Genomic DNA, 17733 nt, shown 5'->3' on the forward strand with positions numbered 1-17733 from the left:
ACTTGTACTAACTGTACACTGTTACACTGTTGTAATTTATCTGTATTACAACAATTCGGTTTCATTAAACAGGTAAAAAACAGCCACTTGGAAAATGGCTTAGTCTGTAAAATCACATCCTTAAGACAGGCACAGACATCATATACACATACTTTGTAGACCGAGCCAGAATATTTTTTCCTTCCAATTACCTATTCATTAATTGCTTCAAGTAAAATATTTTTACATAAGGTTGTATGTTCTAATAATTACACATATAAAATCAGGTGTAAGTAAATTATATTTAATAAAAGATAATTGCCTTCTTCCCTAGAATGCTTTAAAAAAAATAATCCTGCAAGGACTAAGGCCTCTTCCATTTGTCCTATACATACAATATCCAACAGCTTCAAAGTGTTCAGTTTATAATTCTGAAGAATCGAGAAATCCATAAGGCATTTCAGTCCCTTTTTTCTTTTGGGGTGGTGGTGGGTGGAAATACGCATTTCTAAGGCTACTTCTTCAAGGGTGATTAAGTACTCCTTTCTGTTCCTGTTATTTCAACAGCCGTCTTCTCTTTTTCAGAAGTGCATCCCGAAGAGCCAGCTAAATATGAAACAAGAGTGGAATATTCAGGTAAGGAGAATATTAAGTAATGAGACAACAACACTGTCACATCAACAACCCTCTTCAATTTCTTCAGCCTCAGAGAAACACACTAATAGTTTATCAGATAAAACTGGGAGCAGTAACTGGCAAATGCTAATGACTACTGTGACAGAAATGCAGCGATTATTTAATTGTATTACCAAGTTGAGCTAAAGAAAGAGCTGGATTTCAAAAAAATCAACATGTTTCAGTACCTCATTAGGAAAACCTATATAATGAAAAAGATTGTAGAGTAACAAACTGATCTTGCCTCACTAATATTCAATTAGAAGACATCAAGAGAAAGACTTCAGTCCAGGTGAGAGGTAAGTAGGATTAAATGGCATTTTCTGAAAGAGTATTACAAAGCTTCTTTTCAAAGGGGAAAGGAGGGATGCTAGAATTTTTACAAGTGCTGTATCACCCTAAAGAGATTTTGTTGTGTATTTCAGACATGTTTTAGTTGGTAAGCTCTGGACTATAGACAACAGTCTCTTAAAATTCAACCACCAAAGAGAGCAGCAGATCAAGAGTATCCTGCAATTATGGTACTCCAACCCACTTTTAACAATTATTTTCAAATCATGGTCAACAGAACTGATGCTGTGGGCTAACTGCAGTGAAAAAAGTATGAAAAAACAATTCTTTCATTGTTTAGCTATAACATTTAAACTCAAAACAGTAACCAGGAGTCAAAACTGAAACCATTTAAGATGGCTTTTTAGAAGAAGTGAGCAAAGTATAAGAATCATGGTAAAGAGCAGTTTCCTTAAAGTGCCTCGACTGTTAATTTGTGACATTTTTTGTGTGTTTTGAGAGCTGAGTTAGCGTGGTCAGCCTTACTTAAGGTGAGGCAGAATGACAGCAAATAAAAAGACTACAGAGGGTATTACTCCAAGTCTTCCTGTTTAACAGGAACACTTAAGACTTTCTCTCTGTTTGGTCTATAAACACTTTCAGTCTTGCTGCTCTTAAGGCAACAAATTGCAGACAAATACACATTAACCAAATGATACAATCCTGGAAACAACTCACAAAGGAGGGTTTGTAAAAGAAGCATCTGAATGCACTCTAGCACAAGACAGAAGCTAGCAAGAAAACACAAAAATTAACACTGTGCAGAAACAAGACCCCTGCATAACTGATTACTCTAGAAGTTTTTCTTGGAACCTGTTCAAAGGATTTTAATTTTATAACACCCTGTAAAACCCTGGCCACCTGCCAGGCTAGATAAAAGGATTTTAAACAGATTTTTGTTGTTGGTACAAGGTGAAACACAGCAAGGTGAAACAGGGCAAGGCAGTATGCCTACCGCAATGCTCTGGCAACAGCTGTCACACACAGCTCGGGCAATAATGCCTGCTGCCACCCAGCTGAGGTGGATCACAGGAGCAGGGGAGCTTCCCCATCCACACTCCATTCCTGCCAGCTCACCTAACCCCAGTCACCTGGTAGAGCTCTGTGGGCTCCTTGCCCAGCACCTCCAGGAGCAAAGTCATCCCCTGAAGTTCCTGCCTCGCCTTTTAGATATCGCTTCAGCTACCCTTGGCACAGCTTGCCTGCAGGAACACAGTAACTGGACTGCCAAATATATATTTGTAGCTTGTACACCCTTTCACAAGGGCTGTGGCCAAGCTTTAGCTCAGGAAGCATACATTTATGTCTGTGCTTTAAGTACGTTTGTGACAAGCTATTAGATGACCTCAACGCCAGGACAGAGGAGTCCGTAACATGACAGTAACGGGAGAAAGGTCAAAGAACAAATATGGAGAGTGAAGAAGGACATTAAAAGCTTGTCCTGAAAAACAAGTCCTCTGTATCAGGCAAACATTTTTTCTCTCACAGGATTACAGTCAGGGTTCTAATATGACCTTCTTTAATTTACATAAAGGAAAACAAACCACATTATAGTTGCCTTCCTAACCTACGCATGACTTTGCAACAGGGCTTGGTCCTCGATGCATAGTAAAAATATACAAGATTGACAAAAGCATTCTTTACCACCAGAGTCTCCGATATCCCTCCTCAGGGGTAAGATTCAAGAGAAGCCACCCAGCCCACAGGCCTTTCCAGCAATTAATCCATCAAAGCAAACAGCAATGACTTAGGGCACAGGACAGAGAGCACTTCACCTGCATTGTAAGGTAACTCGCTCAAACAGCCCCATCTATTTTCAACATTAAATATTACCTGTTTTTCCCTGAAAGAACGCTTATTTTTCGTCCGGACACTATGGCTGTATCTCATCATCATGAAGTTCTTGTGCTTTTTCTTTTCTTTGTTGGAAGAGCTGGCAAATGGGTTAATTCTTGTTTTCTTTTTCACAAATTCTCTTCTGTCTGTTTTTCCAGCCTAGAATAGGCAATGTAATATAAGAACAGGGTCATGTCCCTTTCCCTACAGTTAACATCAGCTGCTAAGGTGACAGGTTCTATGGCAGTAACAATAAACCCAGGTTCAGTATGACTTTGTGTATATTATATGCATTCTTCCACCGTGGATGTATTTCTTGAGTCACAGTGAAGACTGGGTGTGTCTATATTTTCACTGTCACCTGTGACCAGCAAGAGGCTACTTATTTTTTACAGCCAAGATGCAACAGCAAGATAAAACATAAAGCAAAACAAATACAAAACATTTCTCACAACACAGACGGCAGCTGGGCACCCTCTTACAGATGCAACCCCACCACCTCCTCCCTCCTGCAGAAGACAGCAATCCAAACCAATCCCACCCACAAACCCATATTGAGAAAGACAGAGGATATGAAATAGCGTAGTTCCTCACCATTGCAGTTGCCAGTCTGGTCTCCTTGTCCGATTTAGGCTTCTTATGCAGATGTTCAATATCTCTGAGTGAAAGCAACTCTCCCCTACACAAAAATCCAAGAAAAGGCCATCACACACAAAGCTTCATCTAGCAAGAAAAACAAGGCTCCATCTCAACCCTTTGCCCCTCACCCATCTCTTACACCACTGTCTTCCTAGAAACTTTCACACAAGCACTTCTTGTTCTCTCTCAGGCTAATCCTCATGCTTGGGACAACCTTTATAAAAGTCTCTCCTTACTGTTTTCCCAAGTCCTGCTTTGTCCACAAAGTTTAAGAAACTCTGGAAGTATAACCATGCAACTACTGCTACAAAAAACACCCCACATGCCTATTGGTCTGAACAAGCAGAACAGTCTCACAGTTTCCATCAGCTCCTCTTGTCTTTTCTCCCAAATATAAACAAATCCCCTGGAGGCCCAGGATCCTTTCTGGGCTGTGCGGCTGTTAGCCGTCACCAGGGAACACGGAGCAGCAGCAGAGCACCCTGTGCCCTGCTGCAATTAAAAGCTGTATCACCAGATACTACAGGGAAGAGAAAGCACTTGTCACAATAGTCCATATCCTACCTGCACTCCTCTTCATCATCTATTTCAATATTTTTCCTCTTTGCAGCTTTGCCAGGTGCAGAATTAAGTTCTTTGGAAAGCTGGGCAAGACGTATTTTCTGGAAGTCTTCTTGAGTGAGCAGCCTGCTTGTACTGACTGCTGCAGCTTTGGCTTTTCGTTCCTCTATGGGCATGTTTTTCACCTTCTCTGCCTTTTGAGAAAAGTACAAAAGAAGAATCACGCATAGCTTTGCAAACAATTCCTGTGTTGTGATCCGTGATCCTTGCCTCCCAAATACCTACGTAGAGGCAATATTGTTGGGAAATGCTACAACCAGCTGTTAGGATTCTTCCTAGTTTTATATCCAACATGTAGTATTAGAATAAAGTAGTACATCCACTCCATATTTCAGAGTGAATAAAAGCACTCATGTAAGTATCATAGCTTTGAAGGAATTGAACCCTGGGATGGAATTCCCCAGTCTCTCCCTTTCCCTCTAACAAGACGCATACTTCAGCACAGGTGCTCAATAGTACTTCAACCTCACTGATTCTGGTCAAGCTACTCCACAGCCCTGTAGAGTTATTTATAAGCAGCCACATCAAGGTACAGAGCAAGAGAATCTGGTCTGCTATTAACAATACTCATTTGTTTTTGGGGTAAGAGACACTCACTACTTCTTGCTGCTCCTCATCGGAGGAGTGATGCACATCAATCCATTCTCCATCTTCATTATCTTCTTCCTCACTCAGACTAGCACTTTCCCATCCATCTGCTCAAGGGAAGAAGGGCACAGAGCTGCTAAACCAGATTTGGCTTAACTGCTTGAGTTTGAAATAACAGGCAAGCTGTAGGGTCTCAGCGTCCCAGTCTTAGAGCTACATAGACATTACAAAGGCATAAGATACTTCATACATCTGATCCCTTTTAGTTAATGATTTTTTAGAAGACATCCACAGTTGAACAGACCAGCAGCTCCCATGCTTGCCCACCGGCGAGTTCAGCTACCAAATTCCATCTGGCATGCAACCAATTCAGAGCTGAGCAAAAAAAACCCCAGCTTTGATTTCTTGGCACACCCACATCACATGCACATTCAGCTATGGACACCAATTTTTATAGCAATAACTGCATATGGCACCTCCTACAACAGACTGCTTAAAAGACCTTGTGTATTTTGTCATTACTGTGAGCTGCTGTTGCCTCAATGCATGCATTTATTACGAGCTTTCAACAAAGCTGGAAAAGTGGTGATAAAAGCCTTTAGAGGAAATGCATTTACGTACACCTCATTCACTCAAAACCAAGCCAGCCACAGAAAATACTCAAAGCAGCCTGCAACAAGTCAGCATAGCAGCAAGCTGTACCATAATGCTAGGCTTTGCAAAGCTTAACTCTCATCTGAAGCTAGAGATCCTCAAAACAAAGTGCATGTGGAACAACCTCTGAAGAAACAGAGTAGTTTACAGGTACTAATCCTTATTACACTGTTCAGTCATGGTATTCCCTGCTATCTAAACCAAGGAGGGAAGCAAAGCAATTTATAGCTAAGTTACTTTCTACAGTATATGCATTGCTGCTCTTCACTGTTGTTCAAACTGACTGATGTGCTGAAGTTACCAGCTTCAGAAACTGAAGCAAAGACAACTGTTACACTAATTGTTGTATTCACATGCATAAGAAACACGATATATCAGGGTGTTTATTCCTTCAGTACACTTCCACTGCACAATCTTGAATGCACTCAAACTTGATCTGCCAGACTATTCTGGCTTTTTCCTGATTTAGGCAGGAGTTTCACGTTGCGTGGAGCATTTACACAAGAAGTGAATTAAAGCGGCCAAATACTATTTCAAATTACTATTTCAGTGTTTTATAATACGCAACAAAACCTTTGCTTTAGGAAGAGCTGTACACATCAAATTTCACAGCTGTACAATGTTTGTCCCTCTACTTTTCCATCCCTCAGTGTCTACCATGCAAAGCAACACACAGTAACAGACTTCACTGGATAAGTTGCACTTACTCAAGGACAGTATCAGTACTTAATGGACAAATACAAACACATGCAAGCCATGCAGCATGCAACAGCAGCAAATTAAATATGTGAACACTAAGTTTTATGTCCAAAGAAAATCTTCATAACAATGATGCTCAGAATAGAAGTGGTAAATTAAAAAAGGCCAACCTTCCTCTTGGGTTCCTCCCTTTCCTTTTTCACTCTCAACATCCAATACTTCTGCTCCTGGAATATAATCTTTGGCATCCAGTTCTCCATATTCATGAATCCTGGCTTCCACCGAGGCTTCAGTAGGCTTACCCTGTAAGTTCACAAAAAACACATTAAGCAGGCTGCTATTTTAATGCCCACAAATCCATGAAAAAATCTGGGGGAGAGGAGGTTGCAGGTGGAAAAGATAAATTCTGCCTGATGAAATAAGACAAGTTCTTAAATTACTAAGCTGAACAAACTCTAGGAAGACAGTCATGCTTCTATAGTGTGATTCTTCTGTTAATGAGTTTGATAAATCTGAACTAGGGAAATCTTGAAATAATAGCACGCCATGTCAGAAGGCAGCAAGGGAGCAGGCAGGGAAAGAATGCAGGCATGATTCCACCTCATTCTCAAGGGGCTGTGAGACTAGGTCTCATAGTCCTTTTTGAGCCCACGAGCCTGTGTTTATGGTGAATGCAATGCACATAAAACAACACTTACCCTGAATTTCTTCTGCAGCATCTCTGGATTCAGAGAACGGAAAAGGTGTATCAGAGTCCTTGCAGACATCATCACATCTACCCAGGAAAAAAAAAAAAGGGGGGGGGGGGAGAGTCAGGATAATGACAAAAAAAAAGCAGAAATATGAGCAAACTGAAACTCCACTCAGATAAACAGTATTTACAGCCTGCTTGTGCCTTTTCTGAAATTATAGCTCCCTCTGATTTCTCCAGTGCAGGATCCGGCTCCTCCCTAGGGCTAAATCTTAGCAAGCAGTTTCCCTTCTTCAGTTTTGCCAATTAAGTTCCCCTGCCATAACTACTCTGTGTATACACACACAAAATACAGAGAAATGCAGCAGACATATTGAAAATTATACCTCTCAGCACACAAACAATTAAGACATCACTGTAACAATGGAGGACCAGATGATACAGAAGAAAAAAAAGATTTAGAAGTCCTATCCATGTAATACACTTACTTTTGTTTTTATGAGTCTTGTACTGAACAAGGTCTTGGAGCAGATCTTCAGTCATGGCTAATGGACATCTCGCAGTGATTTCTTTTATTGCATTGATTCTAAAAATATTGGAAGTGAATTATTTTCTGAACACCACAGTTGGAGAGACTCCCACTAGCCCAGTAACAGACTGAATTATTTGGAACTTGAAGAACCTTATACAGCATTTATACAATATTTAGTGTGCCAGAGGAGAGCATCACAAGGAGCTCTCTGTGCCATGGGTCTCCCAAACCCTCCATCTTTGCCCCATGCTCTACAGCTATTATTCTGTCTGATCCTAGGCCTCAGGATTCTGCAACTGAAGTCTGGGTCCAGGCAGACAGGAAAAGCAGTCAAACAATTGCTAGGCCAAGGGGAAAAAACAATTAGAAAAATAATAAATCAAGAAACAGTTCTGGAGTCAACTATGAGCAGGCTAAGGACAGTCTAACAGAAGTCTGTGGGCTGACATGATTTCCCTTTTAAACCATCTTCATGGAGACACTCAGTATGCTACATACCTGGATTAACACCATGCCAAGAGGAAAAGGAATATCTCACAAAACATTCACAACATGTCTACACACAATAGTCTGCCTCTGTCGAGTGCTTTGTCTAAAAGGACATTTCAGCTCTCTTCTACATTTAGTGATCATTCTCCAATTACATGTGAGCTTTCACAAATACCTCTCCTGACTAGTCAAAGAAAGTAACATTACAGTTTCTTTACCAACAACATTTAAATTTGTTGACAGTAGTGAAATTTCATCCATAAAACACCGAAGTTAAGGGTCCTGAATGGTGATGCTAGCCTCTCACTGAGTATATACAAACGTATTACTTCACAGACAAGAGGTCAGCCCTCAAAGTAGCAATAGCAAGACCAACAAAAAAGCAAAAAAACCCACACCATCATGAAATCCAGAAAAGTTAGTCATAGCACTAAGCACAGAAACCCATCATCTGGGGAATTTAGTTTATGCTGCGATACTGTCCTAAGTTCTTTTTATTCAAGCAGGTTCTTGAAAGCGTAGTATGAACAACAGGATTGAGTTCAGATGGTTTAAAAAAGAAAAGTACTTTTCCATGTTCAGAGAGTTTTACAGTTTTGTTAAGATTCTGTACCCACCCCACGGTCATGACCTCCCCAGAATTCTTGTCAGTGACAAAGTTGTTGGCAATCGTCATTAACACTGACTGGATAATCTGAAAATAAGAAAGAAGATTCAATAGACAATGACTATTTAATCAAACAATGAAAATTAGTACACATTATTAACAGACAACAGAGCCCTTTCCACAGAAAAACAGAGTTCAGGACTTGTCACTTTATAGCCTGCAAATACTTTCTAGACACAAATTCTCTCACAGAAATTAAAACATCAGCCATGAGTTTGTAGGGGGGAGTTCCCCTTTATACCAAACAATCTCTTGGAATTTGCAGAAGTAGCCAAAATTACCATGAGCTTTTAAAGACAAAGGGTCTGACCAGATTCCCTCTCATTCCTCCCCCAAAAAGCATTCAGTTATATTTCCCTGCTGGCCTGCTGTCCATTTTTAACATCATCAAGTACAGGTATAGTACTGACCTCGGGTGGTACTAGCTGATGTGAAGCCTGTGCAGCAAACAGAAGAATCTTTGTCACTTCTGGAAGAAAAGCGGGAAAAAGATCCAAAGCTGGAGTGATAAACTTACCTACCGAAACAGTTAACTCAACAAGCTGCTCAAAGTCTCAAAGCTATTTCAGTCTAAAGCTATTTGGGATAACTATTTCTCCTCTCCCACCAAGCATTAGGAACTCATCTGACCTCCACCCCAGCAGCAGTGCAGGCCTTTAATAGCCAGGTAAGACAATAAGAAACACTCTAGAGCTAGAATGCAACACCAGTAAAACAAGCAGCAGAAGGCAGTCATGCTTTGCTCAGCTAGCCAGGATTGAAAGGAACTAGGGACTCAGTAGCTTCATTTTATTCAATCGCTGGAGTTTCTCAAATGCTCAGGTAAGGAGCACTGAGTGGACACAATTTCCATATAATCCAAATCGCTTTGCACTTCTGGCCGTCAGGGCCTTTTACTTCCTTCAGCCACACTCTCTGGACTACTCCTATTTGCTACTAAGCTACTGCTACCAATACTCATTTGCAGCACCAGTTCTAAGAACTGGCTGTATATATGACACGATGGACCAGCAGTGTTACCCACTAGTAGCTACTCACCTCTCTGATGGGGCTGTAGGAATCTCTGAACAAAGGGGTAGAAATTAAAAAGAAAAAGCTGCAAGAAAGGAGTTGTAACAGATTAGCTGCTTGTCTTTTAACTTGGTATCACCTTCACAGGCTGATACACTGTAAAACAATCAATGTTTCTATACAGTGTGCTCTCCAAATGCCTTAGATTTTGTTGCATGACACATATCAAACTCAAGACAGGAGAATACATGGAGATAAGGATATGACTTGTACAAAGGAAATGTAAGGCTCAGTCCCAAGCTCCATGAAATCCAGAGTGGTTCCTATTAAGACTGCACAGAATTCAAATTAGGACACTGCTGCACAATCCTACAACGTGCCACTTCCCTTTGCCTTGGCAACACAATCTTCTCTCTCAAAACAGAAAGACAGTCCAGTAATTTTGATAACATTTTGGCTGCACTGCAGAGTGCGCTCTTCATAAGCAATTGCTGGACTCCTTTGAAAAGCCTTTCTCCTTTGATGAACCTCCTACGAGCATGCAGGTCTCGAAAAAGACATGTTCTCCTCCTATTTGTTAGAGACAGCTCAGCTATTCCAAGCCAAGAGCTTTCTCTAGAGAGCTCACTTAGTACCACACAAATCTATGCCACTGCACCATTCCACAAGGACTACTGGGAACTACCTGACCACGCATCTGCACTTTTCAACTTCTACAAAAATTAAACTTCATTTTCCAGAGGCACAAGGCCACAGCATGCCATCACCCAAACGAGGCTAGCTACCATCAGACCATTATAAAATCATCAGAGTACGTACCTCATGTATTCCAACTAGCCTAGATATTAGGTCCATGAGCATCATCTTCACTTCAAATCGTTCCTTACAGTTTTCCAGCTGCTTCAGCAGTTTCTCTGCAAAGTCTAGAAGAAACAGTAACAGATTTGCAGTACACTTGAAAAACACAATGCAGCACTCAGCTGGGATTAGGTTAAAAAAGGCAGTCAGTTTGGTTTGGGTTTTTTTAAGACCCAGTGCCCTTGCACAGAAGAAATTAAAAGGCGGCCAGAGCACTTCTCTCAATGGGTTATTCTTCTTCTCACATGCCTAGAAGGTCTAAAGCTGTGCACAAGTTTAGCAGAGAGGAAAACAAGCAGAAGTTTCACATCATAGCACAGGGTCAGTATTAAAGCTAATTATTTTTTTCAGATACATTTTGGGTTCATCTGAAAAAAAACCCAAACAAAAACCCCAGAGATACACTAGATCGGACTAAGAACAAGTCAAGTGATATTAGTCAAAGAGCAGACTAGTAATAGAAATACATTTTTGAAGGGGATAAGCCAAAGAAACTAGTGAACTACTCCCCGTTCACCAAATTATGGTCTTCACACATACAAGAAATGGATAGAGCGCCATGTCCTGATCTGTACCAACCTGAAGATGATATAACATTGCTCCTTCCTTTTCTGACTATCTACAAGTGTTGCACTACAACAAGCACAACAGGATCAATCTCACTTTTTCTGAAGTGCTATGAAACTCTAGGATAAAGCACGCTACAAGTATCACATTGTCACATTCCTATCTACTATTCACTGTCATTCTCCTTGCAGAGTTGTGTCTAAGTGTCTGGGGTTAACACATAACTTGAAAAAAGACAAAACACAATGCATGCTTACCTTGGGGATCATGAACCAAGTGAATAGCAGAGAAGTTGAACACCTCTGGCTTGCTCTTCTTCTTCTGTTTCTGCATGGCAAAAAGAGTAAGAGACATTTTTTTCTTTCCAAGAAAAAGCTGTAAGTGCTTCAGTTTCAGGCTGCTGTTAAAAGCTGCTATTTACCATTCCTCTCTTCAAGCAGAGGCACTTTGATTTTGACAAGTAAACAATCACTCTTTTCAGCTGCATAGGGTTTTCTGCCACCTGACCTAAGAGGCCACAGGAGCTGCATTAAGTAGTAACTTATCAAGACAAGACATACTTTAAAGTAGGGGACCACACAAAGGGTACCCAGAGGACAACTAATTCATAACTTAGGGTCTAAGTTGTTTCAAAACAGCTCTTTTCCAGGTAAACATGGCTTACATCTGGCCAATGGATGCTAAAACACTTGAGGAACTTTACCTAGAAGGGATGACAACCAGTAGCTAAGTCAACAAGGGCAACAGCAAGGTTTCTGCACTGGAAGGATTAAGCTAAAATGCTGGCAAGTCCAACACCACTCTCCTCACCTTGAGAACCTTCATTGCTTTTTCCAGTTTCTTCTTGCGCTTGGTGGTTTTCTTGTTAGTTGCATACCGCATCATCAGATCTCTGGCTGTGGGAACATCGTCCTTGAGAAAGAATGCAAGGATAACAAGACTCAGGTGACATTAGGCTTCAAATGGGAATTAGAGAAACAAAAAGTATCAGTATTTTTCAGGATCATGTACTACAATTGAAAACTCTCCCTCTTCCTAAACTTCCTCATACAGAAATACTAGCATTTAAGATCCCGATTCCATAAAATCACTCACACACCTGCATACAAGAAATCATGGAACAGTTAACAGCACGCGAACAGAGTGGTTTTTACAGCTGATTTGAGAGTATTGTTCAGTCACAGACAAACAATGATAACCTGTATTAGGATGTTCTAGATTTAAATTTGTTAGGTCATCAGCCTTCTCAAGGTAACTGAATTATATTTATTTCTACGTAAAAGGGAAGTGGAGCTCAAAAGGAAAAACTGAAGATAAAACAACCAGCCAAAAAATTACACCAGCTTCCAATACACAAGGTGAAAGCCTCTTCCCACAACTCTAATGTTACACATTAGCAATGCATGCCTTCACGATCTAGACTGACCAGTCCCTGCTTAGGTTTTTAAAGTTAATTGCTTTCTTTACAAGACAAGAAAAGCAAATGAGCTCTTAGCATTAGTCTTTGGACAGGCAGCAAAGGCATCCTGCTGTCAGTTGGGGCCAGCTGTCAAAAACATTGAACTTTTTTGTAAAGTGTGAGAAAATCTGCAGGAAACAAGATGGAAAACAAAGTAACAGAAGCAGACAGACTGGCAGAGCCCAGGTCACTAGGATGACAGACCTATTAAAGAGTTTGAAGAATGGAGAGGAGAAAGTTAATCACAACAGTCACCTCAGATTCCGAGTCACTGTCTTGTTTCTCATCTTCATCTCTTCCAAGAAAGAACTTCAAACTAGCAACCAGTACCTGAAAAGCAAAGTCAGTTTATGTCAGGAAAAAACAACCAGCGTATTTAAAACGGCTCTACATCCACATCTTAGGCTATGCCAAGACTCTTTTTTTTTAATAGGCATGGATATGAACAAAAAGCAAAAGAAATCAGACTGAAACCCACAGGTGTTTTTGCATAGTCAATTTTTGTTGCCCACCCTCAACAGTCAGAGACACACAAGGAGTCAAAAAGCAGCTGGCCTTCCACAATGCCTGGAGCAAGTTTAAAGATGCAAATGCTCTTCCTGCCTTTCTGCAAAGCAATTTCAATGTCATTGCTCTATGCCACATTATCAGGAATTCCTGGCAGCTGATACCTGAGCCAGTGCTCAGAACTCCAAGAGTTTATATGAGTTTGTTGGTGAAGTTTTTTTGTTAGGTTTGGTTGGCTTTTTATTGAATGGAACAGCTTTTGGACCTTCATAGCGTAAGAACTTCTCTCAAACCATAACACAAGTTTTTAAAGCCTCCAGCACTGCAGAACTGACACAGATGACAGAAAGCCTAAGATTCACTCAAGCCCCTTCTCTTCCCATTTAACAAATAAAAGCCTTACAACGCTGATGATAACGAGGCAATATTCTGACTGTTCTGAGTAGAAAGTACACCTACCCTCCCCACACCAGCCTGCACTTGTTATAAGCTAAGCTTCCAATTCTGCTGCTTTGTACTTCAGAGCCAAATGCCGCCTCCTTCCACAACACAAGTACTTGGAAAATAAAACAAGCAGGAGAAAAATTATCAGTGAAGCTTGTTAGCAATTACAAAACAGAAAGTTGCATCCACAGAAAAAAGGTAGCTCCAATAACATCCAGTTTTATCAAATGATTTCTGTTCTCACCTTTGTCACTTTTGAAAAGCAGGCAGTTGTGATGACGTTTACTGTTTTGGCATCATTCCTGGAACAAAAAAACCACATTACCTCTTACTTCAAGTTTAGCAATTTCAAGTTATTCTCTGAAAATTAAGTCTTATGAAACGTGACTTCTAAGAAGTAGGCAACTTCATTAGAATCATGTCTCTCAATGCTCCAAGTAGATTTGCAAACCAAAAAGCTAAGCTTCTGTCATTTTCTTTTATTTTTCCAATGTAGCAGTAGCTTTATCTAAATGAACAGACACACTTGAGTTCCATCTAGTTCACACTGTGACTGAAAGGATAGAAAGAATAAGCTCCTGTAATGGAAGACAGATTACCACTTTTCCACTGGTATAAAAAAAATAATAAATACCCTGCTTGGAAAAACAAACAAGCAAGCAGAATCCTAATTACTATTAGAAAAGCAGCTAGATAGTTTTGAGATAAAGTATCCTCTAAAACCACGGATTTATATGAAATAAAGCCACAGAAATTAAATCTATTTTATACCAAGTCTCATATACTTAGAAACTTACTGTTTAAAACTGCAGAAGTCTTTTCCTTACAGCAACACCGACTTTTTTTTCAGCAGTCCCTGGTTTTTAGGGAAAATAGTTCTCAAGCCACTTCACTACACCAGAAAAACCCAAATCTTCACAAAGCTGCTGTGATTTTTTTTAATTCGTGCCACAGAATAGGCAGTATTTCTTTGAACGCTACACATGAAAATTCTTATGCCCAAATACACACCAGCACCACGTCCTCTCTGCCAGTGGTGGTTTCTCTGCAATACATTGAAAGAGCAATGTTGCCATTCACACCCCAGCTTAACTCACACAGGTATTGCAGAGACCCTCTCCCGAGTCAGAAATGCCAGAACTGCACTGCAACTGCTCTGCCACTGCTCTATTTTACAGATATGTAAGAAGCAGTAGGCACGCTGCTCGCCAGCAGTATCACGGGCTGCATTTAAACAGTTTGTTTCTGTTCAAGAAGCAGGAAGAGCAAAACAGTTGCTCTTAATCCCAGGCTGAAAGGATTGAAAGTCTTTCACATGTTTTTACAGTCAAAAAAAAAAGTGGTAGTGAAGAGACTGCCATCTTCTCATGCAGTTTAACACTAGGTAATATCTGCTCTGGCATTTTGTAATACAACATAAAGATTCAACAACATATTAGGTACAAGACAGCAATTGACAGTACTCGGTGTGCTTCTACTCCTTTCAATACTTATCTAAACAATTTTTCAAGCTGCCATCTGCTAAAAACAGGAGCTATATTATAGCTTCACAAAATAACCCCAGAACTCAAACCCACTAGATCAGTCATCTAGAATGAACTTACAGACTTAACAAGAAAAAAACCAAAATTCCTCTTTTCGCTGTAGAGCACAAGCTGTACGCTAATATTAGTGGCTTTTATGTGCAAAAGCTCAAAAAAAAAAAAAGCTGCACACAGCTTCGGTTTCAAATGCACTAGAATTTATGTACCATTTTCAACTAAAACATCAAATATTCAACCTCAATAACTCTGAAGCATCACACAAGACTATTTCTTCCCAGATAAATTCTGTACCACAAAATACAACCCCACTGGAACACAAATAAGTTAAATACATTGAAGTCGCTGCCCCCTGCATTACATTTTGCACTACATGCCTTGAGTGATGTCAGGATGGCTGCCCCACGACAAATGGGGAGTCAGTAAGAGCCTGCCAGACCTACCAAATATTCCTTCTGTAAAGTTCAATCATCACGTCTAGAGATATCTTGGCAGCAGTGGGATTGCTGTCTCTCAACATAGTATACATGAAGTTCTGCAGTGTCTAAGAAGAAAATTTGGAAACATTTATTATTCGAGCTATTTCATGGCGTCAAAAGGTTAAATTGAAGTATGTCTGAGGCGAAAATACTTACTGTGTTTACTTTATTGTTTTTGTGTTTAGCATTGACATTCTTGATGTCCGACACAATGTGAGTATACAAAGTCTGTAAATGGACAGATAATAGGGGGTAACGTATGCAAGTCAGGCAGAAAACAATGCAGATATGCTACTATTCCCACGAAGTCTCTACATACTCAAATGAGAGACCAAACTGATCACCCCCGAGATTACTCTCAGTTTAAGTTATAGTTGTGAAAAGAAACCCAAGAGATTATTCTGTAAAGTCTCATGCATGCTTTATTTTTATGTATTTGAAAAGTGTACTTAATTTATAGTACAGTAAGGCAGGAAAATGAACAGCATGAGGTATTGCTTAAAAAAACCCCACCCCTCCTTCCTTCAGCCACTTTCTGGCAGCCAGTTTAGTAATTCTGGGGGCAGAAAGCAAGTATTTCCACTTTTAGGGCAGAAAACCTGAAACAGAGCTTTAACTAGCAGCTGGCTTGGGTTTAATTGTTTTACTGAGAAGTTCTCACAAATACTTCAGTAAAACCTGCTCCAACAGCAACCTCTTTATAGTTTTCACCTGCAGACACACCCAAGCTGCTCAATTTCAAATGTAGGACAGGTCTACAGCTTGCAAAAGCGCGGTCAAGATGCTTACAGCAGCGTGCTTCACTGCCAGTCACATACACATTGGGTATTGCCTCTGGCACTGTCAGCTGCTGAAAAATCAGGGATAATTTAAGCGTTCTTCACTTGTAACCCAGGAAAGGGGAACAGCTGCCCACCAGCGCTGTATTACTTGCGGCAAGTCAGTCAAAACCAACCAGAAATCAAGACTGGTTTTTGTAAGCACGCCTTACTTTTCGCAGAAGCTTATCGTGACACCGCAGCAGTTGAAAGAAGAGCTCCAGCAAACTGGTTGGACTTATTAGATTCTTGTTTCTTAACAAGATCAAAGCCTTACAGAAGGTCTGTAAGAGAGAAACAGGGAATCGGAACCAAAGCAAACCATAAGTTCCAATCTCACACATAAAGGGCTTATTTTAATGACAGGATGCGGTCTGCCCCAAACACCTTTTGCTGTGGGTCTTACCATGCGCAGGTCTGCGTCCAGCACGGTGTGGTGGTAGGAGAGCAGCTCCTTCAGCTGCTGAGGGAAGCTGGCCACGTGCTCCGGGTAGCAGTGGGCAACCTGGGGGGAGACAGACCCAGCCCAACGAGATGAAACACGGCCTGGCGAGGCCTTTGTGGCTGATGACAGTGTCGAGGCCAGAGCCAAAGTCATCCTTTGGAAGGGCTGCGGCTCACCTGTGCCAGGAACATCACCAGCTCGGCCAGCTCCTTACTGGGCTTGTCCGGCTGGAAGGTGAAGATCTCCACATGGGACTGGTAGTGGTGGTACTGCTGGAGGAACTGAACACACACCAGGGTGACGGCTGCTCAGCGGCACGAGCAATACGTGCCGCCCAAGCCACCTCGGCTTCCCTTAGCACCCCCAGGACACCTCCCCTCCCGCCCGCCGCTCCAACCCCCCGTTCCGCCGGCTGCTTCCCGGCCGGGCCTCCCTGCTCGGGCCGCTCGGCTCCGCACCTCTTCGGTGTAGGAGGTTGGGTCTCTCTTGATGAGGTTTTGCAGCTGGGGCAGGTTGCTGGGCAGCTTGTTTCCCTGACGGCCCGACATGGCAGCACCAAGCCAGTCCCGGTCCCCCGGCCCCGCAAACCGCCGCCTCCCCTGCCCGGAACACGCGAGCTACCAGCTGGCCGCCGCCATCTTGGCCCGCCCCCCACCGACAGGCGCCGCCAAGGGACAAACTCCTGCGAGCGCCACGTCCTCCCCCCCAGTACCCCTACGGGGCGCTCGTCGTTGTTTTTTCCCTGCCGCCAGAACGGGAAAGGAGCCAGAACAACAGGTTCTTGCTACTATCTCTTCCTCCCGACAGAAGCTTCGGGCAACCGCGTCAAAGTTACATACGATACGAGTCCAATTTATCGCACGTAGCTTCCTCCTCGGCAGTTCTCTGATGGATTTCCGATCACTTGTATCGCGTCACTGCAGCGCAGTTGACCCTGCCGTCGCCCTGGCTGGATCGCATATCCTAATGTGGTGGGGAAAAGTCTGCTTTTAAACACTTAAGTGCTGCCATCAGCTCTGCAGCAGTGCTGAGGAATTGGATCTGGCCCTTAACACATGACACATACCACAAACACACACCATTGACAAGCTGCCGAGACCCAAGTGTGCAAAGCAAAGAACCCCATCGCCCCCAGTTCCCCACCCCAGTGCTTTACAGCACTGCAGTGTTTCGCCTGATGCAGCCTAAGCAGCATGCACGAGGA

At 41.9% G+C, this 17733-nt stretch overlaps 1 protein-coding gene across 1 annotated transcript; it reads right to left on the reverse strand.

Moving 5' to 3' along the window:
* Positions 1-262: 262 nt before the first annotated feature.
* Positions 263-17192, reverse strand: SDAD1 (SDA1 domain containing 1). The gene is made up of 22 exons (XM_005435224.3): positions 16988-17192; positions 16706-16810; positions 16491-16589; positions 16258-16368; positions 15423-15494; positions 15231-15331; positions 13491-13548; positions 12551-12625; positions 11647-11748; positions 11094-11163; positions 10231-10334; positions 9439-9496; positions 8811-8869; positions 8351-8427; positions 7201-7298; positions 6720-6796; positions 6192-6324; positions 4678-4775; positions 4024-4214; positions 3415-3499; positions 2818-2979; positions 263-585 (listed from the first exon to the last, which is right to left on the reverse strand). The coding sequence occupies exons 1-22, from the start codon at positions 17075-17077 to the stop codon at positions 535-537; spliced, it is 2076 nt and encodes a 691-aa protein (XP_005435281.1). The 5' UTR covers positions 17078-17192; the 3' UTR covers positions 263-534.
* Between the last annotated feature and the right edge of the window lie 541 nt (positions 17193-17733).

The sequence above is a fragment of the Falco cherrug genome, chromosome 1 (assembly GCF_023634085.1).
Source record: "Falco cherrug isolate bFalChe1 chromosome 1, bFalChe1.pri, whole genome shotgun sequence".
NCBI lineage: Eukaryota > Metazoa > Chordata > Aves > Falconiformes > Falconidae > Falco > Falco cherrug.

Coding starts and splice junctions, on each gene's coding strand:
- SDAD1 (XM_005435224.3), bottom strand. CDS start 17,077: ATGTCGGGCCGTCAGGGAAACAAGCTGCCCAGCAACCTGCCCCAGCTG. Junction 16,811..16,987: donor CAACCTCCTACACCGAAGAG/GTGCGGAGCCGA, acceptor GTGTGTGTTCAG/TTCCTCCAGCAGTACCACCA. Junction 6,797..7,200: donor CAAGACTCATAAAAACAAAA/GTAAGTGTATTA, acceptor TTTCCTGGGTAG/ATGTGATGATGTCTGCAAGG.